The sequence below is a fragment of the Pipra filicauda genome, unplaced genomic scaffold, assembly GCF_003945595.2.
Source record: "Pipra filicauda isolate LSUMZ 115617 unplaced genomic scaffold, ASM394559v2 scaffold293_size922472_pilon, whole genome shotgun sequence".
NCBI lineage: Eukaryota > Metazoa > Chordata > Aves > Passeriformes > Pipridae > Pipra > Pipra filicauda.
Window position 1 is genome coordinate 598,798 of NW_024104413.1, and position 27,452 is coordinate 626,249.

At 37.6% G+C, this 27,452-nt stretch overlaps 1 protein-coding gene across 5 annotated transcripts in view; it reads left to right on the forward strand.

The window, feature by feature from the left end:
• ZFYVE28 (zinc finger FYVE-type containing 28) overlaps positions 1–27,452 on the forward strand; it is a 150,204-nt gene that overhangs the window by 78,143 nt on the left and 44,609 nt on the right. For all 5 annotated transcript variants that reach the window (XM_039382985.1, XM_027712767.2, XM_027712768.2 and 2 more), the window contains exons 3-7: positions 11,071–11,208; positions 14,026–14,228; positions 15,954–16,043; positions 18,563–18,652; positions 21,677–21,778. In XM_039382985.1, coding sequence (XP_039238919.1) covers positions 11,071–11,208; positions 14,026–14,228; positions 15,954–16,043; positions 18,563–18,652; positions 21,677–21,778 — 623 coding nt within the window. The remainder of the gene's footprint in view (positions 1–11,070; positions 11,209–14,025; positions 14,229–15,953; positions 16,044–18,562; positions 18,653–21,676; positions 21,779–27,452) is intronic.

Consider the following 27,452-nt stretch of genomic DNA (forward strand, 5'->3'; position numbering starts at 1 on the left):
TCATGCTGTTCTCTCTGGTTCTATCCCTGGTAACCACAGAGAAGAGATCAGTGCCTGCCCCTCCACTTCCTCTCATGAGGAAGCTGTAGACCACAATAAGGTCTCCCCTTTCATCCTCCCAGGACAACATCCTCATCATTTGTTTGTCCCTTAATCCTTACCCAGACGCTCTCAACCGTGCCATTGCCAACTGCAAGCTGTGTTCATTCCAACCCCTCCATCACATACAACACCACCCCTGCCTCACCTGCCCTGCCTGTCCCTCCTGGAGAGCCTGTAACCATCCATCACGGCACACCAGTCATGGGGATTGTTCCACCACGTTCTGCTTATGCCAGTGTTCATATATCTCTAGGACTGGGCCAAGGCTTCAACCTCCTCTTGATGGTTCCTCATGCTGCACCTTTAGATGAAGACCTTTCAGTGTTTATCTACATATATTAAACATTGGACACAGCTAGGAGTTCTACGTATTACAAAGAGGGATTACAAAATATTTAGGTGTTTGAGAGAATAGAATCATTTCAGACTGCCCTATTGTTACTATTAGTGTATAATTTAACAGTAAACTACTAGTTGAATGGCTGGAGTTCAAGGTGATGGGAAGAAAGTAAATTGTTACCCTTTAGGGTAGCTTGTTCAGTCATTGCAGCTTTATAATTAGACAGGGAGAAGGAGAAGCTTAGATACTTCAGTCATAACTCCAAGTTCCTTTTCTGGTGTTGAGATGCACTGGCTGTCTTCTTAGAATCATAGAATAGAATCATAGAATCGATTGGGTTGGAAAAGACCTCCGAGATCATCGAGTCCAACCCTTGGTCCAAATCCAGTCCATTTACTAGATCATGGCACTCAGTGCCACGTCCAATCTGCGTTTAAAAATCTCCAGGGATGGTGAATCCACCACCTCCATCTTACACTTTGGAAAAGAATTTGTGTTAGGTCGTTGCTGCACGGTGTTCTTGGTGAAAAATAATGCAGGCTTTAAGACAGTAAATAAAAAAAAATATTCCTTTTTGAAAGTATACATGTATTAGCAAGCTGGTTTTGCTTCAAAGAAGTTTGAAATGATTGATATGAAAACAGCTTGTGATAAGGACAACTTTGATGTTGGAGAGCAGGCTTCAGATGGTAGGCTTTGCTACTGCATGCTTTTGCACTACTTGCACACATGAAAAGTTCCCATTTTAAAGGCTTTGGAAAATATGTACTTGTGTGAAATGAATTACGCAGAAAATGTGCTGTTGGTTAAGAAAGCTTACCTTTTTGCTTCTTCTGCTGGATTTCCATTAGTGCTATTTTTTCAACACTTTGGACAGCAGCAGTATAACCCCAAGTTCGCGGTTCTTCACACTGCGAAGCAGATGAAGCCAACTGCTTTCTTACATGCTGATACTGCTCTTTGTTCTGTATTTCCAAATTTAATTAAAAAGATGTAGTGCTCTTGATACTGCCATACGATGCATACAATATAAATTCTTGCCCTGAGAACACATTTTCAGTTCACTGGAGTTCTCAAGGTTTCTGTGCCTGAAGATTACTTACACAAATACCAAGCAACAGTTACTTGTATTCCTTGATTTCTCAATTGCCCTGGAGTATCTGTAACTACTGTTAAAGTTGTTGCTCTTCCACTTACATAGTGCTCATAATAAAACAGTGTAATAGTTCATGTAGAAGTGTTAAGTGATGATCATCTCCAGGCTGCAGAGCTTGTTGAATTGATTTGTGCAACTGAGGCACTGAGCTGAGCGGCCTTCTTGATGTAAGCTCTTGTAATTTTTGCTTTAGAATTACTCTGATACTGTGAGAAGGTCTTTTATTGGGGTGGGTTTTTTGTTTGGGTTTTTTTTTAGGTATGATGCAGACATAAATAAGGATGAGTTCTAGCAGGCTTGCAGAGTCATGTCTGCTTTTGATTGATGTGATAACTGGGATTTAAAAGTATTTGCAATTTTCACACATTGGTACGAACCTCTGGCCTCAGTGGCAGCCTTGTTTATTATTTGCACTATTGTCCTCCATAGGGATTTTGCAAATTTGACTAAAATAAATTAACCCTGTAGCTGAAATGTGAAGACTTTTCTCAGTAGATCTAATTAATAATATATTTGTGGTTGTCTGGCTTATTCTGCTATGCAAATAAGAGGCCAGAAGTAAAACATATTTTATAATTGAGTAAAGGAAATTATGAGGGCATTCCTCAAAAGAAAAGCAGCGTTTTCTTGATGTAAATTTTTAGGAGAACCTTAAATCATTCATTTAGAATACAGAGACAGTAGAAATGATTAGAGGCTTGAACAATTGTAGAATAAAAGTCTCCAAAGATTTTGGCTCTGCAGTTTTGAGTTGAACTCTTGTTGGATGTAATTGGTGATATAATTTCACATTGGCCTTTCTTTGCCTTTTGTTTATAGCTGCACAATTTCAGCATAACTCAATTAATTCTGTAATTAGTGAAATCAGGTTTTTCATTTGTATTTAATGCTAAGTGTGTTCTTTCTCTCCTAGTAGATAAAGGCTTTTAAATCTACCAGTGCTTTGTATTACCACTGTTGGGTTTTATAACTGTATTAATGGTAATGCATAGAGTGATTTCAGAAGAAAATATTCATGTAAATTTGAGAGGTTTTGGTTACAGTCCTGTGATAGCCTCAGCAGCTGTGCGTGTGGATTGCCCAGTCTTTGATTCAAGCAAGCCCTTGGGCAGTCAGTAGCAATGTTATAAATGTTTTAGTTTCAGTAAATCTCTTAACTTTATTGCTTGGATATGTAGTTGAGTATGGGCAAACAAGATAAATAAATTTTGATTTTATAAAAGAATCCCAACCTGTTCAAATGTGTATTTCTGTGTTATCACACATAGTTCCTTAGGCATTATTCCATGGTCTTTTGGCAGTGTCAGTCTAAAAGTTTTTCATTCCAAATTTACATTATTCTTGTTCCTATTCCCACACTTAAGCATGGCATCCCTCAAAACAGAACTCTGAGAGATCAGTGGATTTATAGATCCTTATCCATGGCCGGTTTAAGCTGGTCAGCTTTATACCTCTGGGAAACACTTCCTCAGCTGCACTGATGCACGTCTTTGCTGTACTGATGCACGTCTTTGCAGAGCCATTCTGTGAACTTGAGCAGTGAAATGACCTGGGTTGCTGTGGATCACTGCACTGAAACCATTCCCACGTGCCCCTGGTACAAAGTAAGCTCCGAGTGCTGGTGACACAGCCTGTGACAGCCCAGAGGTGGGACAGAAGCTGCAAAGAAAGTGAGATAAGGGGCCGAGTTCTCAAATTGGCCTTGCTGCCAAATGCTGACACCGCAGATTGACCTGAGGCCTGTCTGTGATGAAAAGTGGCTTTCTGTTTCAGGTGTAAAAGAAACTTATCTGGAGGTGTCTCCTATTATCTGATAAGTTTAAGTGGTATGAGAATAAGGAATCCCTAGGGGAAAATAATATGGCCTTTCATTCAGTGCTTTATCTGAATTGTATCCTTGCTGAAGAGAAGCAGTTTTTACAAAGAAAGTCAGCATCAATGGGCATCCCTTGATGAAAAAGGTATCTGTGAAGAGCTGTTAAAGAACTCAGAGGACAGTGCTGTAGTGGATTGGCAATGAGTTATCTGAGAAATACTAATTGTATCATTAACATTCTTGACAAGAGCAAACTGGGAGTATGTACCATAATCACTGTGAACAATGAGGCAGTTCAGAGGTGCCATGTTTTCCTGTTTGATTGCATCTGTCCACTGAAGAACTTTTTCTTGTAGAATTAGGCAGAAATAGATCTCATTAAAGGAGACAAATTAGCCAAAACTGTAGGAAACTCCCTGCTGGATTCTGAAACCTAATGATTGGTTAGAAGTTAGCCAGAATCTATTCCTGATGTTATTTTGTTAATTGATATAGAGGTTAAACAGTGTGGATTGCACCAGGAGTACTTTTAGCTAAAGTGATGGCCAAATCTTTCTTGCCTGCTTAATTTGCATCTCTCGAGACATTATATTAGTTATGTTAGTAGAGGTCAGTGAAGGAGACAAGGGAAGAAGTTGACTGAAAGAAACTTTCATGTTCCCAAAGTTTAGAAACTGTAACAGACAAAGATATTTTTTAAGAGTAGAGGGAAGAGGTAAAAACAAAAAGCAGATTTTCCAACCCATTCAGTTGTGTGGGAACACTTGGACGTTACTCATTGATCTGTGGTGAGGAGGGAATCATGCTCATTTTCTGAATTGTATCTGTTTCTGAGGCTTTTTCTGAAATAGAACTGGTGGACTCTAGAAAAATTCTCATAAGTTCTATATTTAAGAGTCTTTATGCAGATGTAGGAAAGGCAGAAATTTGTGCCAGAAGGATTAGGCAGTTGACTGACAGGAGAGTGAGCTAAGCCTTATTCAAAGAAAATTATTCTTTTTTATGCAATGTCTTCTAATTTAATTTAGGTGGGGACAGTGCCAGTTTAATAAAGAAAGTGAAACTCAGGAAAGCCTTTCTAAAGTGATGATGTCAAGATTAAGCTTTAATCAGAGACAATGCACATTTCTACTGTACTTTTTATCTATCATAATAGAGCTTGTAAATTTGAGTGGTTTTCCTCTAGAGTTTCATCTCCAGTTCAGTTGGTTTATAACTGATTGCACCATTTGTCATTTCATTACTCTTAGTAATGATTACTTGTGTGAGTTGTAGTGCTCCAGCAGATGTCTTCTCTGTGCTGCCTGACATCTTCACACAGTTGGTGTCAGGTACTTGTTTGCTATTTGGGTGTGCCATTGAGTGAAAGCTTGTAACATTTATTTCACAGACAGGCAGAGTTGTCAACCCTTTCATATGTTTTCACCGTACTTCACTGTAAATGAAGGAAATTAGTTTGAATGTAATTGTTCTAAGTACACTAAATAACCTATCAGTATCAGAAGAGTTGATTTTAGTCTGTTAGACTTGGGCCAAAAATAGAGATTTTAAATTTACCTTTTCCCACCCAGTAATGTCAAGTGACCAATGGAATGTTATAGTTGGGTAGAAGACAAATGTGCAGAATTAAACATTTCTAATCAGAAAATAAAATAATTAATTGCATCTTTTTAAATCTTGTCTGTTTAGCAGCTTTTCTTCATCATTGTTGGGAAACTTTTGGTCACTATAGAATAATTAGCATGATGACTAGAAAATATAAAATGCTTGACTGTAAGTCAAGCCATCAATACAACTCCATCAACTAACAGGAATTTTATTTCCTATCTGTGTTTCATGTTTGATCTTATGTAGGGAGTAATTAATATTGTAAGATATTTTTTCTTTGAAAAAAAGGATCCCAGTAGTGTTTAGTACTGTAGTTGTAAATTGTAGTTTCCCATGTTAGCAAGTTTTTTCATGTGTTTCCACTTGCTCATATGGATCAAATAGGTCATTCTGAGAAACTGCCTGTTATCTAAGACTGTGGACAGAGTGGAATGAAAATGCTGTGCACTGCAGGTCGGGGAATTAATTTACAGCAGAGAACCATAGGGAAGAAAGCTGGCTCCATGCCAGCTCTGCACAGTGTTTTGAGGATGCAGGATGTTTTCACTTTGCAGCAGGGGAAGGCAAGGCAAAGATGGCAGTAATTCATGATTACATCTCCTTCATTCTGCCCTCTGTGAATGGGGATTCCTCTTTTATTTGCTGAGAGTTGTTGTTGCAAGTCTGGGGCAGTACAGAATTTAGATTGCTAGAGATCCAAGTTGCCTTTTCATGGTGAATTTTGGTACTACTCTGTAGTGATAGGTTAAACTAGGAGCTACTTCCCAAGGTTCATACGTGGAACAATCCTAAGTTACTTTAGAAAGTGGAGCATCAGAGCTGCACCCTCGATAAGCTTGCAGATGACACCAAGTGGAGTGGGAGAGTTGATCTGCTGGAGGGCAGGAAGGCTCTGCAGAGGGATCTGGACAGGCTGGATCGATGGGTCAAGGCCAGTGGTCTGAGGTTCAGCAAGGCCGAGTGGTGGGTCTTGCCCTTGGGTCACAACAACCCCCTACAGTGCTGCAGGCTGGGGGCAGAGTGGCTGGAAAGCTGCCCAGTGGGAAAGGACCTGGGGGTGCTGGTCAACAGCAGCTGAACATGACCCAGAGCATGCCCAGGTGGCCAAGAAGGCCAATGGCATCCTGACCTGTGTCAGAAATAGTGTGGCTGAGCACAGATTTTGTGAGGAGTGGCTGAGGGGACTGGGTTTTCTTAATCTGGAGAAAAGGAGACTCAAGGGGGGACCTTACTGCTCTCTAGAACTACCTGACAGGAGGCTGAAGTGTGGTGGAGGTCTGTCTTTTCTGCCAAGTAACAAGTGACAGGACAAGAGGAAAGGCCTCAAGTTGCACCAGGGAGGTTTAGGTTTGATATGAGGAAAACTTCCTTCATGAAAATGAGTATGAAGCATTGGAACAGGCTGTCCAATGCAGTGGCTGACTCACTGTCCCTGGAGGGATTTAAAAGGCTTGTAGATGTAACACTTGGGGACATGGTTTAGTGGTGAACTTGGCAGTGCTGGGTTAACAGTTGGACTTGATGATCTGAAAGGTCTTTTCCAGCCTAGATGATTCTATGATGCTGTGTAGCCAGTGGGAAAGTCAATTAGCTGATGAGGCAAAAAGAGTCTGAAAGCACCTTTGGAATCTGTGAAAGATGGACTGGAGGGAAAGCCATAGAACTCTCTGCTGCCTGTGGAGAAACTTGGCATGTGGAATAGCTGTCTGGAGAGACCCTGCTGGGTTCTGGAGCCAGGACTTCTGTGTGTCCTTTGAAATCCTGTTTGTTACATCAGAGAGAGTAGGACACCTTATAATGGGTTTCTTCTGTTAATGAAAGTAGCCCATAAAAACTTGAATACTAGCTAATTGCTTTAATTACAATAAGATCTTTCTTTATGTTTGGCATTAATTTGTGTTCATCAGTGGCTTCTCTTGGTCATAACGTGATGTTGAAGGAGTTCTGCGAGAAAAAATGTGAAGGACATTTAAATGAAGAGGCTAAAATGCCATCTTTTAAGCTCCTGGAGATACTATCACAGACTGTGTTGCCTTGGCTAGATTTTACTGATAATTCAAAAAATGGATATTAAAGAGGTACTGAACATTAATTCCTCAAAGGAAGTTATATTCCTTTGAAGAAATCTTGCAAAAGGCCTCAGAAAAGTTGTATTAAATTTAATGGAGTGGAAGAGCAGCATAAATGTTATCAAGGACATGTACAGAAGGGTAGATAAGTCTGCCTTTTGTTGATCTAAATGTATGTTTTATAGTATAAGTAAGATGAATTTATTGGCTTTTTTTAGTACCTATTCTGGAAGCTAATACAGCAGTTGATGTTACCTTTATGCTTTGATAATTGAGTATATGGCCAATTACTGCCAGGCCAAAAATAAACCAACTTTTTGTCCTCTGCTGTGGCTAACTACATACATTGTCTCACTACCACTCATTATCTTTCCTATCTAAATGAAATATAAGTGCTCTCTGTTATGTGAAACACTGAGCTATGTTTTCCAGGAAATGGGGAGGTTGGAGTAAATCCCAAAGCAGAATCTCTGCAGCGACTGCCTGTTGTGCTTCTGTAAAGCCTCAACAGAGCATCTGAACCGAAACTGTGCACATCCCGGTGTGCAAATAAACCAGGAGATAACACATAAAGCCACCAAAGGATACATTAAAATCCGGAGGCTTTTATGTAGAAAGATGGATCAAGTGAAAGATTTACTACTTCAATTCCAAGTAATTGATTTCTGTTGCTTAAATTAGAGCAAAATTTCAGTGCTACCACGTATCCAAACCCATTCGTTATTAGCTTACAAAGCAGAATGCTGTAATTAAATAAATTGAATGTTTCTTAAAGCTCTTCTAAAGAAAAGACTAATTTGCTTACAATGTCTTGGATAGTCTGTCTAAACTGGCTGGCATCCTTCCAGTTTCAAAGCAGCTGAAATTTGAAAATATTATGGGAGCAAATATTCCAGATTTCTTATTGAAGTTACTCTGCTCTGGGTGCCATAAGAAGAATGGAAGAGGGAAGGAAAGAGATGGAGAATTGTTGATTTGGGGTTTTTTTTCTGTAGGAGGATAAAATAAACCTTGTAGAACAGCAGAGAACCTGGGAAATTGCACATTTTAAAACAGCAAAAGCAATTCACGTTGTAGAAATCTTTCAGCATTCGTACACTGTATAGCAAAGTTCCATCAACTGTTCTTTCCTTAATCTTCCAGTATCCCCACTAGACTGTGCAGGAAAAGATGGCCATCTTTTTAATTGGCTTTTTCTCTTAGCTTTTTGACAGAATGACCAGCTGCCCATGTGAAGCCAGATAACTCTTTACAAACAGCTGGTACTGGAGATGGAGCTGTTGGGATTTGTCTCCATTGGGAAGCATACATTAAAATTCTAATTACCTGTGGTTTAACTTACTCGTACTGCACATGCTAAAAATAGTTTTATTTAAAAAAAAAACCTGACTCAAAGTTCGGCAGGTGTGGAGATGTGTTGGTAGATCTTGGGTGCTCTGGAGCAGAGACATCTAGAGATTATAGGAATGTTGAAGAAATGAGGAAGAATATTAAATGTCATTTAGGTGGTAAACAAATGATATACTGAAAAATTAGTATTATTGTAAAAAGTTGAATTATCTTCATTATGTCCTGTTGCCTTTAGTTGCAATATTTGATTTAAATGCATTAAGGTATAACGTTTCATGATGCTTGTAATAATTATCTCCTGAGATGATTTAGGCAGCATCTTAGTACTTTTTAACAGGTGTAATGATTAGAGAAACAGAACAAAAACATGGAACAGTTGCTTACTGGGTGAGGGTCCTCTTGCTTTACTTCATTTGCATAAAATGTTCATTGATATATCATGAATTTTGAGTATGTATGGAGGTGATTATGAAAGGGGAATTTAGTCTGTCTTGTAACTGCTGTCAAATAAGATTGCATTTAAAAAATAATCCATTAAAGTAAAATAAAATTTAAGGAGCAAAGGTTTTCAATATAGCTTTTCATCCTATTCTGTATAGCTTTTTAGAAGAAAAGCAAGAGAAAAATTGCATTTCCCCATATTGAAGTTTGGTGGCAAGTAAAATAAATTGGAATATCTTGTCCTAAAATAAAATGTAATTGGATTATTTCAAATCTGATATATGTAATCGGATTTGAATAGAATTTTTCTCAAGAGTTCCCTGCCTTAATATTTCTTGGTATTTCTCGAAACTTTTGTAAAATTTAACCGTTAGGATTACTTTCTACCACTGTATCTCTCCAATGCTAAAAGGTCTTTGCTAACTTTTGTTAATTGTCTGAAAACAGGAATCTGGCTTTTTCATCCTAATGAAAAAGACCAACTTGTATTGCTCTGGTGATAAAGTGGGAGCTGCAGGCAAAGCATCTGGTCTTAAAATAGATCAGTAATAACTGATTTAAAGTACATCATGAGTGACTCATGCCCTTCTACAATTTAAATGGTTTTTTATCCTCAGTTTCTTTCTTTGCTCTGTAACTTTGGGTAGGAGCTAAGTAGTTTAGGAGTTGTTTTTCTTATGGGACCTGCTTTGAAAATATTTTGGTTCCCCAGCTGGACCTAGCTAAATAACAATGAGAGAGGTATACTCAATACCACCAATTAAGAAATGGAAGGAAGGGAGCATTTGATTTTTCAGATTTGTTTCTAGAGGAGGTGGTTGAATATTATATGTACCAGTGTCTTTTAAACATATGGGGTGTTGTTTGTTTGTTTTTAACAACTTTATTGAAATGAAACTTATCTCATTACAGCCTTGCAAAAAATACTTTAATAATGTTTTAATTGTTAATACATCAAGTACCTTTTACCAATGTTTAATAAATATTGCCAGTGGTTAATTTATTCATTTATTTTGGTTGAAGACAACTGTGATTACAGCATTAATGTTTAGATTATTTTGTAGCAACAGCAGTTGCAGCAGTCTGCACAGAAATTGCAGAAGATGTGAATAATTTCTTGTAGTTAAGTAGGTTTTGTCTTTCTCCATGGGGAACACAATAACAGGGCAGATTTCTTCAAAATTCCTGTCTTCTATAATTCTTTACGTGCAAAGGAAAATAAAACAGTGGGGTGTAGACTTAAAGCAATTCTGTTTGTTAAACAGTTTTGTACAGACAGATTTGGTTGTATTTGCTTGAAAAATATTTTAAATAGAACAGGATTTCTGTAAATAGTGGAAGAAGTGTGAGACAGACAAAACGTCTTTAATGAAAGCACTCAGCCTTTTTCGTGCTCTCAATCTACCTTTATTATGTTAATCAAATTCCATGCGGTTCCCAGCAGGGGTATATGAAAATTATCTTTTCAAATAAATGAATACAGATTATTTACTGCATACCAAGAAACTACTTATAGGTCTTTGATCGTTGTCCTGGTGCAGATGTAGATCAGAGCAGTTATTAACACTCTGACTTGTGCAGTGTCCTCTTATCCTCCTGGATGTCTGGGTGATGAGGTGGCAGGTAAATGTGCCAGCCCTTGCCCACTGGGCACTTAAGTGTGGAAACTGCCTGCTTTAGATTCCTAGGATGTGTTTAAGTCTGTTCAACCACAATGGTGCCAGTATAACCCAGTTTCTAGCAACTTCAGGGTAATCTGTCAGGTGCTCTTTTTGGGAATAACGAAGTGCACATCACTGGGGCTGGTGAGGGGAAATGGAAGAAGCATAATTTATTTGTACTTCTAGTTTATTTACTGATATTTTGGAGATAAATGGCTGAAGTACTAATGAGTTCTTTAAATCGTGCCTTCTCATTAGAAGTCCCAGTAAAGTAGTTGAAGGTAAATGCAATTAATCTGAGAAACAGTTTCTAGGAAAATTAGGAAGGTTGAAGTTTGGTACTCTTCTTTCTGTGCAATCTTATTTTCTGTTTTCTCTGTGTGTATGAAGACCATGAGAGTTAAACACTGCATTTTCTATCTAACTTAATTAATTGGTGCCTCACTAATAATTCCTATTAAAAGTTTAAAAAAATGTTGTGAGTTTTCTTTGGGAACAGTATACATCTATCCTATATTTTGCTTCAGGATAATGTTTTGAACATCATAAATCAGATCATGGATGAATGCATTCCACACGAACGGGCCAACCGAGACTTTTGTGTTAAGTTTCCTGAGGAAATACGCCATGACAACCTTGCAGGACAGCTTTGGTTTGGAGCAGAGGTAAGTCCGTCATATTTCTGTTGCTTGGGGTTAATAGACACTTTTTTTTTGGTGGCATGAAGCCACCACAAGCCACATCTTGAGACTTTTCTGAAAATTTGAAATATCATTACAGAGCAAAGTAAATATCTGTGAGAACTTTCTGTGGGTGCTCAGTGGAAGGGAATTCCTTAAGGTTTAGGCTTTGGTTGAGCTAACAGCAATTTATTTTCATAATTGTGTGCTGTCATTATGACCACCTCTTAAAAACTATTCTTAGCATCTGATAAATACTCTAGATTTTTGGTTGGTTTGTTTTTTTTTTTAATCCTGATGGGCCATCTTGTGTCTCATGTTTTGAAAATCTTAGAAACAAAAGTATATTAGGGAATTCTATCAGTATAAAAGTTAATCTCCAACAAATACAAGTGCATGCTCTCACTTGATTTTAATGGCTGTGTTATGCTGTAACTCATACTAAATGTATGTAACTTTGAGCTGTCATTTGTTGCACGTCATTTGCTTGTTTCATGCGCATGCTAAAAATATGATGGTTCCTGTGCAAAACAATGAAGTCCACTTCTCTTAATTGGTTTTTCTCAAAGACTTGCTTCTACAGCAATCTGTAGGAATAAGGCATTGTTTTAGTGAATAAGCTTTAATTATTTTAACTAAGGGAAGTCTGAAGTGTCAGAAAAAAGGATGTTATGCAAGATATTTATTCATTAGTACTGATGTCTGTTGGCTAAAACGAAAAATAAATCATTGTGGCATTTTTAGTGATAAACCTAATGTCTTCGGTTCTGCTGGCCTGAGGGAGACTTCAGGCTTCATGGATTTTTGAGACTTAAAGGGGACAGTAGTCTAGACATCTCACTACACTACAGCACATTATGGTGCTGTTTTCAGCTTTGCCTCTCCTGTATTTAAAGCAATCCTTGGGCTCCTGTTATTATCCATTCTTTTCTCTACCAGTTCCTCTTTTCTTTTTCAAGTGCACGTTCTCCATGAAGAGTTCCTGTCTTGTTCAGTCCAATGTGCCTCCTTATGTTCTGCTTCTGAAACTTGCTTTTCACAGTTGTTAATTGTAGGCTCCTCTGAGTCAGGGAAGTCTCAGGTAGAATTTACAAAATTAATTTGGTATGTCAGTGGTTTGCAACCCTGTCCTCAGCAAAAACCACAGCAATTTTTCTTCTCATTATCATGTGTCAGTCACTGCCATCATCCGGGTGGCACCATCGTGTGTTTTAGACTGATGGGAGTCTGCTGTGTTGGCTGGGGTCATTTTTTGTACAACCATCCATTACAAATCCCAGTGAATCCCATCACCTTTTCTTACTCTAAGGGACTAACAAACTGGGATTACAACAGTGAACACACAGGGAAAGTGCCAGCCAGTGTAGTGGCGTCTTGCATTGTGGAAGATGCTTGAGGGAATCACTGAGGCAGTATTTTTTAACAGAAAAAACACCTCTCCCTTTATTCACTGTGTTATATAAACTAATGCCTTTGCTCTTCCCAAATCAAACTTTTACTGTCTCCAAGTCTAACCATCAGGCTGGAGACACCTGTTGGTTTCAGCAAAAGTAACATATGCAGTGATGATGTAATGGTAACTCCTACTGCTGTAGGCACTGTCCTGTAAATTCATGTAGCAAGAAGACTGTGTGGACTTTGAGAATACACTTGTGTCCTTGTCAGTGCAATCACTGAGTTATCAGACTGAGAGTACCTATCAACAGGTAGGACTTGCCTTATCCATACTTTCCCACAAATACTGCTTTGACTCATAAAAAGTAAGAACATGATCTCCTCTGAGTGCCCTTAAAACACAAATCAATGCATCAGGCTGCTGAGAAGGGGCTGGGATTGCATGTTCTCCTTAGAGAGCTGTAGAAATACCTCCCATCCAGGAGCACAGGAGAGAGGGGAGGGATACAGCTGCAAGTGGAGATTAAAAAAAGTGAGGGGACTAGAACCACCTTATGTATTTTCATTTAATAAAAATATTTCCACTAATACAGCAAGTATGATTTATAGCGGTGCTCATTCTCTTCCAAATGTATCCATAAAGGAATAAAGCCAGCAGTTGTTTTTAACAGCAGGATTTTTGAAAAGTTTTGTTAATGTGTTACAGTAAAAATCTACTTTTAATGTCTTTGTCAGCTGGTCAGAAGGAGTCCGTGTATAATGCCTGGGGCAAGAAGTCTCTTAAATAGCTGCTTTCCAGACACTGAAAGGGAAGAATCACTCAGTGACCTGGTTTTTATATTCTTTCCTGTAAAATATAACCACTGTTTCTGTGGGAAGCAGAATACTGGTGTAACTGGCTCTGTGGTCTGATAGCCAGTGTAACTAGTTTTGTTGTAAAAGACATCACAGTTGCAGACTTTCTGTTCTTTCTATTAGGAATACATTTATTTTACAAAATGGAGCAGTCTAACCTGAATCAGAACAGGCCATGGATCACAATTTTGCTGGATTCACATTCCTTTAATGCAGGCAATCCTTGTGTACATGGAGTATACATTCTGCCAGTGCTTATTGCCTAACTAGTGGGAGAATAGCTTTAAGTTCTTCTGTCAGCACTTCTTGCACTTGAACCTCCCCCCATTCTCACATTTCCTTGGCTGAGCTGCTCCCTAACCTTTTAACATGAAAGCTTATGACTCTTGACATACCAGTCTTAAATCTTTCACTTGTTTAATAATTTGCAGCCAACTGGGGCTAATTACTGCCCTTGTTCAAAGTATTAAATAGCACATCTTGTGCTTTGTTTTTAAATACAAAAGTAACTTTGTAAAAACTAATATTTTTCTCTCTTCATGTATTTCACAGTGTTTGGCTGCTGGTTCGATTATTATGAATCGTGAAATTGAGAGTATGGCTATGAGGCCGTTGGCCAAGGATCTGACCCGAAGCCTAGAGGAAGTCAGAAACATCATTCGTGACCAGGCCTTAAGGGATTTGAACCTCTACACAGAAAAAATGAAAGACTCACTCAAGCATTTTGATGTCCTTTTTGCTGAGTTTGAATTAAGGTAAAAGAGCTGAAGTAAGTGGGTTGTGAGCGTTGGCTTGACCACCGCAGCTGTTGCGTGGCTTGTTGGTTTTTGGAAGTTGGCTGTTTTGTTCTGTTTTTGCTTAATGGAAAAAGTATATTTTTTTTATCATGGTGCTTGAATTCTTTAGTAATTTGTTGTATTGTTAGATTTTTCCTTTCAGTGTAGCAATAATGAAAAGAAAACTAAATAGCTTTTTAGCAATCAACATTTGCTCTCTCCAGCTAAACTATAATCTTCAATTTGCATACTGGCATATGGCATTTGAGGGAGAATTTCCAAGACACAAAGGGAAACCATAAATCTCTTAATGTTTTCTTTGTCATAGAAAAGGCAACAAATATGAGATGTTTAAAAAGAAAAGAATGATAGCAAATATTCTAGAGACTATGAGGTTTTGTTCTCTTGTGCTTAGAGATACAGGCAAGATGCACCCAGTGAATTTAACAAGGCAAATTGAATTCTGCTGAAGGAAGTGTTTTTACATAAGCAATAATTAAACACAGGAACTCATTGATTTGAAAACTTGAGACTGAAAAATGACTTGGAGGTTTATAGCAAAAATAAAAATAACTGCTTTTGGGGTGAGAAAAGTAACTGCTTTTTGCATCAAAGGTCACATAGACCAAGTCTTGCGTTGTCCTTCAGAGTTTAAGCCAGCTACCTGCCTGTGTGTTAGATGCTTGTGATGCTGGCCATGGACAAGATAATGAGCAAGATTATTTATGGACCTAATATAGTACAGTCATTCCTGACTTCAGTAGAACATGTTTCTTAGAACTAAGTAGTCTTTTAAATTTTCTTGGCAATAACCTGTCTTGTCTCCCATTACTCTTTGCCCTTCCTCAATACACATATTCCCTTGAATTATTTTATTCAGGTAAGCAATCTTTTTCTGGTTAGAAAGAACATTATTATTCTGTTACACTGAAAAACATTTTAATTGAAAACATTGCCTGAAAAAGTGCTTTTAAGTGTGGTTTTGAGTGCAGACACCGATGACAATCATTAACTGATTCTTGGCAGTGCCTGTGCAGTTTCTGGCCTGTCAGTACCAACTCTATGCATGTAGCATTTTTCTTTACAATTGTTTTGCAAACAACTTCTTCCCTTTCTGTGTTAATTGTATTCCAGAAATGACCAATTAAGCAGTACAGTGACAGAAACCCACTTAACTTTTACCAGTGTTTCTTCCCTTGTTGAATTAGTGCTTCTGGAGGTAATTGCATGTAGAAATGAGGCCAAAACTTAAATGTCATATATTGTCTTTTGTGGGTAACTGAAATGTCACTAATCTAATTTCAGGTAAAACCTTTCTAGATAAAATGTTTGCTTTAGTGAGTATCTTAAGGAAATGCAGAGTAAGCTACTCAGTCTTCAAGATGTGGCAATAAAGATCCTTCTAGAACCAACCTCCCTGTACCCCTCAGTATGGAGTTCTAATAGCTGAATGTGTGTAATTATATTGCTGAATTACTACTGAATTTACTACTGAATTCCACTGCCTCAGTCTGCAATGAGAAATTTGGCTGTATTTCTTATAGATTCTTACACTGTACAGTTTTCATAGTGAATGCTGTCAAAATAAATACAAAACAGTACGGGAAAGGTTAGGTTTCTGAGAAGATTTGTCCTAGGTTTGGGTTCATTTGTAATCTTTTCTGTTAAAGCGTGTAAAACAGTGGTATGTTGTCTTCTTTGTAGTTATGTGTCGGCCATGGTACCTGTGAAGTCTCCAAAAGAATACTATGTCCAGCAAGAGGTAATCGTACTGTTCTGTGAAACTGTGGAGAGGTAAGTTAAGGGCTAGATCTGAGCTTTTATAGAAATACTTTTATTGTTGTCTTGAAGAAAAACAAAACACCTGGTATTTTGCTTTTCTAGTCAGTATCCAAGTACAAAGTTAAAAAGTATTAAGCATGCTTGCCAGGCACAAGCCTGTGCTTTTTTGTTTTCTAGATTAAAAAAACCACACGAAAATTAATAATCCAACAATAACAATATTGTTCGTATGCCTAGTTATAGATATATACGTAAGCTAGAGCTGTTTAAGGCATCAAGACTTAATGATATTTCATGCAAGAATACATGGGGAGGTGATTCAAATAGTTGTTAACCTCTAGTAATTATCATAAAGAACTGGTGAAAGCTCTTTAAAGTCTTACAGGACTGGAGCTTGACTCTATATGTATGAAGAGATGATGAAAAAAATGGAATTCATAAGTTCTTTCAGAAGCATAAGGTGCAAAGAAAAGTGTGAATTTGAAATGTACTCTGTTGAACAACTTTTTTTCTTCCCTCTTGTGACAGATTAACTAGCCTAGCAGGTGGGCAGTAGAGGGAACAGCAGGTGAAATACTCAGCGTTAGTGGGATTTTGAACAGTGCAGCACTGTTCTTAAGAGGAAACTAGTGAACCTTATTCTGAGTGGAATTATTAGACTTCAGTTGACTGTAAAACACCCTTGGAATAAGTGTGTTTTACTGTCACATGAGGAGAACTTGTGAAGCCGACCCTGGGTCTGGTGCGGTCAACCCTTTCATTAAGGAATGGAGGAGGACAGGGCACACTGCCACTATCTGTGGATGACACCAGGATCAGAGGTGTTTCAGGCACTTTGAAAGACAGGATTACAATTCAAAAAAGGTCACAAGTAGGAGGAATTACCTTCCATCAGTCAGAGAGCTGCTACGTGTACACATATTCAGCTACTACATATACATGGCCAGCGGAGAGCCACAGAGATGATAAGAGCTCTGGAACATCTCTCCTGTGAGGAGCTGGGCCTGCTGAGTCTGGAGAAGGGAAGACTGAGAGGGGATCTCATCAATACCTCTAAGTGTCTGAAAGTTGGGTATTGAGAGGATGGTGCCAGACTCTTTTTAGTGATGCCCAGGGACAGGACAAGGAGCAATGACCGTAAACTAAAACACAGGAAGTTCCACCTCAACATGAGGAAGAATTTCTTTACTTTTAAGGTGTCAGAGCACTGGAACAGGCTGCCCAGAGAGGTCATGGAGTCTCCCTCTCTGGAGACATTCCAAACCCACCTGCATGTGTTCCTGTGTAACCTGCTCTGGTCGAACCTGCTTTGGCAAGGTGGTTGGACTGGATGACCTCCAGAGGTCCCTTCCAACCCTGACTGTTCTGTGATTCTGTATTTGCCCAGTAAGAGGAATAAGATGGGTTTTCATTTGCAGTTTCAGATAATCTGGCAGTGGGCTGTAGGAAGGAACAGGGCATGAGAGAGTGGGCCACAGTCTGGTGTGTCCATCTACTCCTGGTACCAAACAGGGCTGGCTCTGTGTTGTGTTCTGTCCACCACCAGCAGTATTGGCCAGGCGAGTGCTGACAAGGAATAAGAAAAAGTTATTTCCATTCTTTTGGGGACCAAAAGCAGGGCTAGTGTGTGGTTTTAAGTGTTACCTTAAGCACTGATATGGACATATCAGAGAGGAAATTTGAGGATGGTATGAAACTTGAGGAAATTGGGAAATTTTGAAGAAACCTGGAAAACGTAGCCAAGTAAAAATTCTAATCAGATTGGGGTTTAGTCTAGAAGGGGCTTAAGACATTTGAGAAGCTATTTAAAGACAACAAAGCTTCCCCCAAATATTAAATCACAGAATCACAGAATATTCTGAGTTGGAAGGGACCTGCAAGGAGCATTGAATCCAGCTCCTCAGTGAACGGCCCGTACAGGGATTGAACCCCCCCAGACTTCAGTAATAGTCACTGTGTAGAACTGTGTTGGGTGTTTGTTTTGTTTTTGTTTTTTTTTTTTAGTTTAGGGGGGATTGGCCTAGATGATTAGAGCAATTTGTATTTGAAAATTAAACCAAATACATTCTCCTGTTTCCCGTTACTTCAAAAATGTTTCTCTTAGTTGAAAAACTCTCAGTAGTGGTTTTCAGCAACAAGCTGAAGCTTGACTTGACATAGTAAAAGAAAAAAAGGGAACATGGCATAAAACTAAATTTGGGGTTGGATTACTGTAAAAGCATTAAGGGATTTTTTTTCTTACATTAATTTTTTCTTATGCTATTTTTTTAAAGTAAGACTAAAGCAGTCTATATATATAGAGAGTACATATAAGACTATATACATATGACTACATATACACATAGACATATGTATCTATGTCTACATACATATAAGACTATATACATAGTTTAGATTGTACAAAAATAGTTCAGAAGTTAAATACTAGCAGTTTGGTTTGGCTTATAACAATTTTTTCAATTTTTTTTCCTAGTGAAATGTATTCTTCAAGAGTTTGATCTCTTACTAAATCATTTTATTCTTCTGCTTAGAGCCTTAAGGCTTGGATACCTCACTCAAGATATGATAGATGACTATGAACCAGCTTTAATGTTTACAATTCCAAGATTAGCCATTGTATGGTAAGTAATTTTTTAACTATTCTCCATTCTGCCTCATTTAGAGGTTTACTGAAGAGTTGAAAAAACACGTTCGGAATTTTGACATATTTTCTTTCACCTGAGTTTACTTGTACTTTCTTTTAAAAAAGTTAAAGGGGAGGATTATGTTTTAAATTAGTACAAATGATTACCAGTTTCATGTAGAATATCAAGACAAAAAAAAATATTAGATCTCTAAATATAGAAAGCAGGAACAATTGATCAGACATCCTCCAGCAAAAATTAAAAATTAGGAACATCAGTCTTTGGAATGTCATGTTCTCAGAAATATTTTTTGAAAGCACATATTTTTGTGTCACTCAAAAATAGTATGACTTCAGGATACAAGTCTTGAAAACCAAAAGTATTCAGTAAGATTTATGTATTTTTCTCAATGACTCTGGGTTCAAAAGAAGTTATCGTGGCAAACTGCATTGGAACCACTGAGTTAGGTAGGCTTAATTCTCTTCAAGGAAAGTATTAACATGTGTAACTTTTGTGTAGATTTCTGTCCTGTTTTGACCACTTAAGACAACTAAATTGTAACAATGTTTTCGCTTCATGCAGTTTTTGCAATATTGAACAAATCAGACGCATTTTTCGTAATAGTCTTTGTGACTTACTAAGACAACAGCTTCTCTGGAGTAAAGCCAGCATATTTTTAATATTTTACCATTGTGAATGTTTTAAAGTTAGCTAATATAAATAGTACAATTGAGGAGAATAAGAAACCTCAAATCCTGAGCATAATACTCTTCTCCTCAGGAAATCCCTGTGGCTTGTTTTTCCTGTTAAATAGGATATTGTCTGTAACTGTCATTCTAAAAATAATAACAGTAATAATCTGATTATTGAAAGACAACAGGAATGTGAGAACTCAATTTGAAGCTGCTGCAAGACACAGTGAAGAGGAACACATCATGACTAAATGGAAAACCAAGGGCTCTCTGGAAAATAGACCATATCTATCCCAAATTACAAAGAAGGATAGAGAAGGAGAAGAGAAAAAGTTAACTGCTCCTAATTATCCAGTGATTTGAAAATAAATCAAATAAATCACTTCCATGTGAAGTTCCAGAGCAAAACTGCACCATCCAGATGCAGTGTTGTCTGGAAGAAACTTAAACCTTTCATTTGGACTGTGAATGGAGAAACCTGTAAAGCCAAAATGGATGCAATACACGGTTGTCAGGTTGTGGCTCTGTGTCCTCATGAGAAGGAAGGATCTGGGCAAGGAGAAGTGCTGGATCCGCTCAGTCTTTTCAGAAATACTTTTCAGGGCCATTTTTGTCTAAGGTTTCTTTTCAGACATCAGTTTATCATACTCATGTTATACAGTGCATGTTGCCTGTTATCTCAACAGGTGTCGGTGCACTTTGAACCACATAGGAAGTATAAAGACACACTTTTTCACAATTTTTAGTTCTTTCCATGCTACATCTATATTCAGAACTCTTTCAAATCTTATATGTGTACAGAAGCCATTTCATAACCTTTTTTATTTTGTAGTGCTCTAGCCCATTTCTATCTTTTTTAATTTCTTCTGAGAGTAAAGCTCTGTAAAGCAAACTATACCTGAAACCCAAAGGAACAGTGACTTTGCATCAGGTAGAAGTTAGATGAGAACAGCCTCAAGCTTCCACAGAGCAAAGCAGTAATATTTGTTTAGGTAAAACATAAGACATGAGTCAGCAATAAGTGCATCACTTCATGGCAACCTGCTTGTTGAAGCTTGAGAAGCATATTAAAAAAAAAAAAGCATCCCTGGTAACAGGATGGATTGGTCTTAAGCCACCAAAAAAAAAGGTGACTTGCAAAAGAAGCAACTTTCCTCTCTCTCATCTCTTCTTCCCCTGCTCCTGCCCTCCAAACCCTAATTCCCTGGTATTTTTTTTTTAATACTTAAGTGGAGTTCATAGAACTGGTGACATCAGCTTTGCCTCTGTGTCTTTGATGGTCGCACAGGGTGCTTGCCAGGGAACAACTGAGGAGCAAAGAGACTTTGACAGTCTTGTCAGCCAAGGCTCCCTTGTTACTCTGGGTGATTTGGATGCTGGATAGCTTGCTGAAGCAACATGTATTTTGAGTTTAGGAAAAGAAACATACATTTGAAATATCTTGAGTAACAGAGCACTGACTCCAAGGGAAGGAAGAGGAAAATGGCCTGGGAAAAAGAAAACCTGTGTAATCTTGAGTGTGAGAATGTGTGATCCATTTGCCTTTGAGAAACATGCATTGTTTTTGCTGTGGGCAGAGGATTAAACAGTTTTAAGTAGAGTGGTTCCTGGTGTGGGCGGAATCCACCCTCTGACACAGTTTGGTACAATGCAGCAGATATGGTGAAGAAGGTGAATTTTGTTTAATCCCTGACACACAGACTGGATTGGGCAGTAGTGATTTGGTCAGGAGGAGCTATTGAGATATCTTACAGTGAAGTGCATGGAGGCTCTCAGGATTGTGAACTAACCTTTCCAGGGAAATTTCTACAAGTGCTGAGTTGATTTAGAAGGATGGTATTATCAAGAAGGGTTTTATGTGATTTAGAAAATCTGTTTTCTTTTTTTGTCATATGTCAATACCAGGTTATATTTACCTCAGAGACAGAAAAACAGGAGCTCAGGAGTCAGCTATCTTGCCTAGAAGTTTTTCAGACTGAAAAGGAAAAGCCATTTCAGTCTCTCAGTTAGTGGACTTTCCCCAACTTCCTTGATAATAGGTTTCTTTTGGGGTTTTTAATCAGTCAGCTGCAACAATGAAATAAATGTATGTTCTTTCATTGCTTTTTCTCCCATGTTTAAGGAGGGGTGGACAGAGGGGAAGGGAACTTTTCCCTGTTACCATCTAATTCTAACTGTGGGTGAATAAGACAAAAATAAGATAACAAGATGTAACTTAAATATAGTTCTAATGTTTATGTACAGTTGCTTTTCTGACTTTATTCAATTGTTGCTCTGTGTAATGAAATTCTCATTTCTGTGTGTGTTCATGCATGTGTTTGAATTACAGTGGCCTTGTTGTCTACTCTGAGGGACCATTAAACTTGGACCATAAACCAGAAGATATGTCTGAACTCTTCAGACCTTTTCACACTTTGCTAAGAAAAATAAGGCAAGTAATAAAAGATAGTTGTAGCTGGATCTCTTCTGAATTGAAAATCAGAGGCCTGAAAAAGAACTCATAAATGCTTAAAAAAGTGTATTTGTTTGCTAAGTTAACCACAAGCTGCATTTTCCTCTCATCAGCCTGATATACCCATGAAATAACTAAATGTAGTTTTTCATGTCACATTAGTTTTCTGAACATTTAATCTCTGTGATAGTTTCTTTTTTCCTGAGTATCATTTTATTGCATTTCAGATCTTCTTATGGTTGGATGATGCCTGAAATGGTAAAGTTAGAGTTTATATTCGGGAGATTCTGTTTCTAATTAGCATCAGGGTTACTGTTAGTTAGGCTTATTACATTTTCTCATTATGTTGTGATGCAATACTCAGATAGTTGGTAACCTAATAGAAACGACTACCAGTTTTTCATGTTGTGGATCTGTTTTTACAGGATGGATCACTTTATATATACCTCTTTCCAAGACTTCAGTCTTGGTTACCATTGGAGATGTGGGCTCTGGCTCAAGTATAAAGAGTATTAAAATATTTTTTTCTTAGCTGAGGTCTTCAGAAATCTTTAGAAGATTTCTACTTTGGAGAAATTAAGCTGAATCTTTAAAGAATCTCTACATCCTGTTTTTTTATATCCACCCTTCGGGTGTTAAAAAAAGTTTTCTAAATCTGTAAACCCTATTATTTTCTTAGAATTCAAATTTATATACTAACTGCAAATTTTGTTCCTGGAAATCTGCAGAGATAATTTGACAGGGTTTGTGGTTTTTTGTGTCCAATTTTCACCTGTTTATTGCCTTCCCTGAATATCACAATGACAGTTTGATGTAAGAATACTTTTCACATAGTTTATCCAGATTAATCTCCTCTTGTCCATTAGAGACGAAGCATCTCCTGAGGGAGAATGTAAACTCTGTCAGGGGTGGTTCAGAGGGGACCTGTTTCTGAAGTTAGCTTTTATGAGTATATAGACCACATCCTCTTGTGTCCCTTGAAGATTTGCTAGTATTTCTGTCTAGAAGTCTTATTTTTAGGTACATTTGTGATATTCCTATTGAAATTTGAGAATTAAAATAGACAAATCAACATGTTTGGTTTGTTGGGATTTTTTGAGTGATTATGATTTTATTAAACATTGAGTAAAGCACAGCAACGTGAATTGAGGAGCAAAACCTAAGTTATAAGGGAAAAAGACTTTATTCATACCAAAACTTAAAAAGTCCATGAAATTTACATTAAAATACCCTATTCCCAATATATGGCTATCACAGATATTTTCACCAGCATTCCACTGACTGAAGGATATGTAAAAGCTAATATACTTCTAATCTCTACTTTCTGCTTACTCCTTATATTTCACAACATGGAAAATGAAAATCAATGAAGTCAGTTTATTACTCTGTCCATTTAATTTTCAGTTACTGTGAACTTAGTTCTGGGGTTGAAAAGAGATTAGTAAAATGCTTGTTTGTTCAATAACTGCAATTTTCAATGCAAACTTTAAAAAATGAAAAGGCTCTTTCATATTCAGTTTTGGAAAAAGTTCTGATATACTTTAAGACTTATATTTAATCTGTCAAGGGACCATTAAGAAATGTGATTTCAGTTGTCTAGGAGACAAAGTTTGCAAAGTCTTCTTAGTGAGATAGCATCTATCAGAGCAAAAATTCAAGGAAAAAGTAATGAGAAATTCCATCTCTGGCAGTCTCTGAATTGAAGGAACTCAAATATTGGCAAGAACTGGGCTCAAAAAAAATAATATATATATATATATAACTATATTCCTTTAGTAATATTCTTGAATGAAAAATACACTGAGTGAAAATAACAATGAGATACAAATTAGTGTGGTGTTCATATAGGGTAACTGAATTACTTTTAAAAGTACCTGAGATGTCTAGATTTTTTTTTCTTATCACGGATTTTTTTAACTCATCAGACTACAATTCCTACTCTGTGAGAATGTTCACAGAAACCTGTAAAGGAAGATGGAACGAGATACTTGATAGCAATATTTCTGCTCCCCGGAAGAGGAGGAGTATTTTTCCTGGAGTCTTTCTCCAGTCTCCATCACCAATAGTTAAGGCATGAAAATAGATTCAATAGTCCTCTGTTAAAATAGTTGAATCTTGTACTGCAGTTGTGTGCCTGTTGTAAGAACAGAGAATATCTTATAGCAGAATATGATCACATCCCAGTGAATTTCTCTGTAAAGTTCTATAGCTTTTTAGCCAACTAAGTATTTTAACTCATGGAGTAACATCAAATACACAGCTGATTATTTTGTAGGATTACAGGTAATTAATTTTAAACTGTATTATCCTAAAATATCCGTAAGGCAAAGATAAGTACTGTATTTAATTATGTGGATCCACAAAATTAAATCAGAAGTAGCAGAGAAGAATACCTATTAGCTAGGAAAATTTTTGTTTCCTATTGGTGGCTGACAACTTGGAAAACAATAGAGATTATTGAGACTCTCTGAGCAAAAGCCGTAAAGGTTCTTGCTTAGATTTTGGTAAGGTCGAGCAGCAAATTACAGCTTTGAATGTTTTAATTAATATCTAAGCCAGGTGCTTGTGTTGACTTCGATTTTGGATGTAAGACATTAGCGTTGGTGTTTTATACATGTAGCAATGCATAATTATATAGTAGTGTTATCTCTGTTCCTTTGAAATGGAGACATTTGAACCATTTCTGCCAAACTACTGCAACCTGCTCAGGAACTACTGGTATATACTTAGATATTTAACTTAAATGCCTGTGACACTGAACATGCTTGTGATACAAGTATTATCTATACAATATACATGTATACATATGTATTATCTATACAATATACATGTATACATATATATTATCTATACAATATACATGTAAGACTGCTGTACAGAGATTTTCAGAGGGAATTTTGCAGTACTCCTTAATTCTGCCCTATTTCAGAGCTCTTTGCTTGCCTGGTGCTTCTTTCTGGATCATTACAAGTGATTGCAGGGCCCCTATGGATTTTGGTGGTGCAGAATCAAGCAGATTGCAGATCAAGTGGTGCAGAATCAGAGGATCGTGCCATTTTCAGTACATGGAGGCCTTTCTGTCTCATTGACTAGAAATGCAATGCAATATGCATGCTGTCAGTGTGTTAAACGATTGGGAGGGGGAAGTGTGAAATTTATATTCTTTTGAAGTGTGCGCAGTGACTGGGGGGAAACTGGTTAGGTTTTCCAAGGTGGATGTGTTCAAAACCTTTATTTGATTTAAAACTTTCTCAGTAAAAAGGAGTACCAGTGCTATTTGTTATAGATCAGTCTTGGTTTCTCAGTGTTGATTTATCTGAACAGATCTGCGGACTTTGGAGTGCAGGAGCAGGAGGGTGCATGTGGCATCATGTACCTGCATCGTGCTCTTACAGTGGCAGCTCCATAAAGACAGCTGGTTGTGCTCTGCTTGGAGCATGAACTCAAGCACAGGCTGGCAATAACAACGATGCTGTTCTCTGAAAACAAGCCAATTTAAAATTCTAGTCAGAATAGGAGCAAAGTTAATGGAGGAGGCTTGAGGAATGCGCAAGATTAGGGGTTTTGTGGCCCTGTCCTCTATTTACACAGTTTTGTCTTTAAATGGACATCTGGCCTCAGATCTTTGAAGAAGTAATTTCTGCACCCTGGATATTGGCAGTAGAGTAAAATATGTTGATTAGTTTTGCAACAGGCAAAGTAAATTTCTACTACTGCTTGTAACAAGCAGAGCACGTCTGAAGAACTTGCTTTGTTTTTCTGCCAGTAGCTGTAACCACTGAAAGAAAAATGCTCCTCATGTTTTGAAAGCTAGATTGCCTTCCTGTGATATGATGCCAAAAAGAGTAAAAGCAGGTGAAACCTCAACATGCACTATTTTAAATTCAGTGTTTTCTAAAGCCTCTCTGAGAAGAAAGCACACTGCTGCTGTCAGGGTGGATTGCAGAAGCTCTTTTTACTTGTGGCTTCTGAATAATGGAAGCAGAGGGAGAAGTTCTTTTTTTGCTTATGAGCACAATGAGTTAAAAGTGCTTCAGCAGAAAGGAAATGAACTGTTGAAATAGCTACAGTTTAGTTAAACTTACAATTTACTAATGATGCCTGATGTTTAGTATTTTAGTGAGATTTTATATCTCCTGTATACTGGTTGACATTCTTTTTGTTCTCAATATCTACATAGGTATTTTAAAATATGGCATGTTTCTAATGCTGGCAGTGAATCCTGTATAAACAAATATATTGTGTATCTAAAAGGTAACTGTTAATCAAACATTTGTCACCTTTAAAACTGGCTGGTGGATCTAGGGAATTTTTAACCAGAGAAGTGAAGATAATTGCCTGGACCTCTTTTAGAACAAGCTGTATTTGTTAATAGCAAAATTTCCAGTGTTTGAATTGGGAAAATGAGCGTATTTCCTTTGAATTTAAAGCAGGATTACTTCTCTACTGAAATTACAGGGCTGGTAGACTACCACATATAATTCAACTGGTTATGTTATTCTTTCAGGCAGTGTGGATCTGATTCGCCTAAAAAGGACTGTCAGCTGATTTCATTGATTATTATTATTATTTTTAATCAGGCTTTATATACTATCCTCAAAACTGCACACAACTAATCTTAAATTTTGAGGTGTGGTGGTATTGGCAGAAATAGAGTTCATCATTCAAGTCAGTGAATCCAGCCAGTATAAAGTAAACATGTGTTTCCAGGGCTTATTTTATAATGAATGTGTGAAACCTGTATTGAATAGGTCCGAGCAGCCTTTTGAAAGGAAGCAGAGCAGCTCTGGGCACCGGGGAATCCTGAATGCTGCCATGTGGTGTTCTGGAGACTAAACAGAACCCCAGACTAGGTGCTGCAAGTCAGAAGATTCAATCTTAGATTTTCCCTGGGCCCATTTCATCATTCCCAGTTATGCTGATGAGCTTGGATGGAAAGCAAATTCCTTTGAATGTTGCTTGTATAGTCTGTGTTTGTAAAAGTTGCTCATTCTTATCTCATGTTTTGAGAAGGGTGTGTGACTGTGGTGTGTGGAGAAGCGTAGCTGATGTTTAAGCAGTTGACTGTTGGTCAGTTCCTGATACACACCTTCTGACCCATGCAGGCAAAGTTCTCTGAGGATTATCAAACACAAGGATGCCACCTTGGTTCAGAAATCCCTGAGCTACAGGCTGTTGGCAGCCGGTAGGATCCACTCACTCAGCAGACATCACTGTGTATCTGTCCTGTGCTTATGCTCTTCCTTAGGATCTATGATCAGAGCCAGGCTTCTCTACTTGATGCACCTTGGCCTGACCCAAACTATCTGATATTTTTAGCATCCTTGCATAGGTGAGGGACAAGCTTAACCCCTTCCCTGTTACATTTGTGTGCTTACTTGTTTGTTGCAATTTTTTTTTAAATTTAAAATCCCAACTGTTTTTAAAATCCCACATTACCTCATTTATGCTTAAAAAAATCCTACACCACAATGTTTCTGTAAAAACTAACAAAGTGAAAATTCATAGTACAAAGCCTCATGGTAACAATCATGTTATTCTATATTTTTATTCATTCTGTTGGTATAGTTATCTCAAAAATAAACAATAGTAATGCTGCTATTTTTATGCTGACCTTGAAACTTAAGCCATTCTCTGTCAGTTTGTTTTTAAG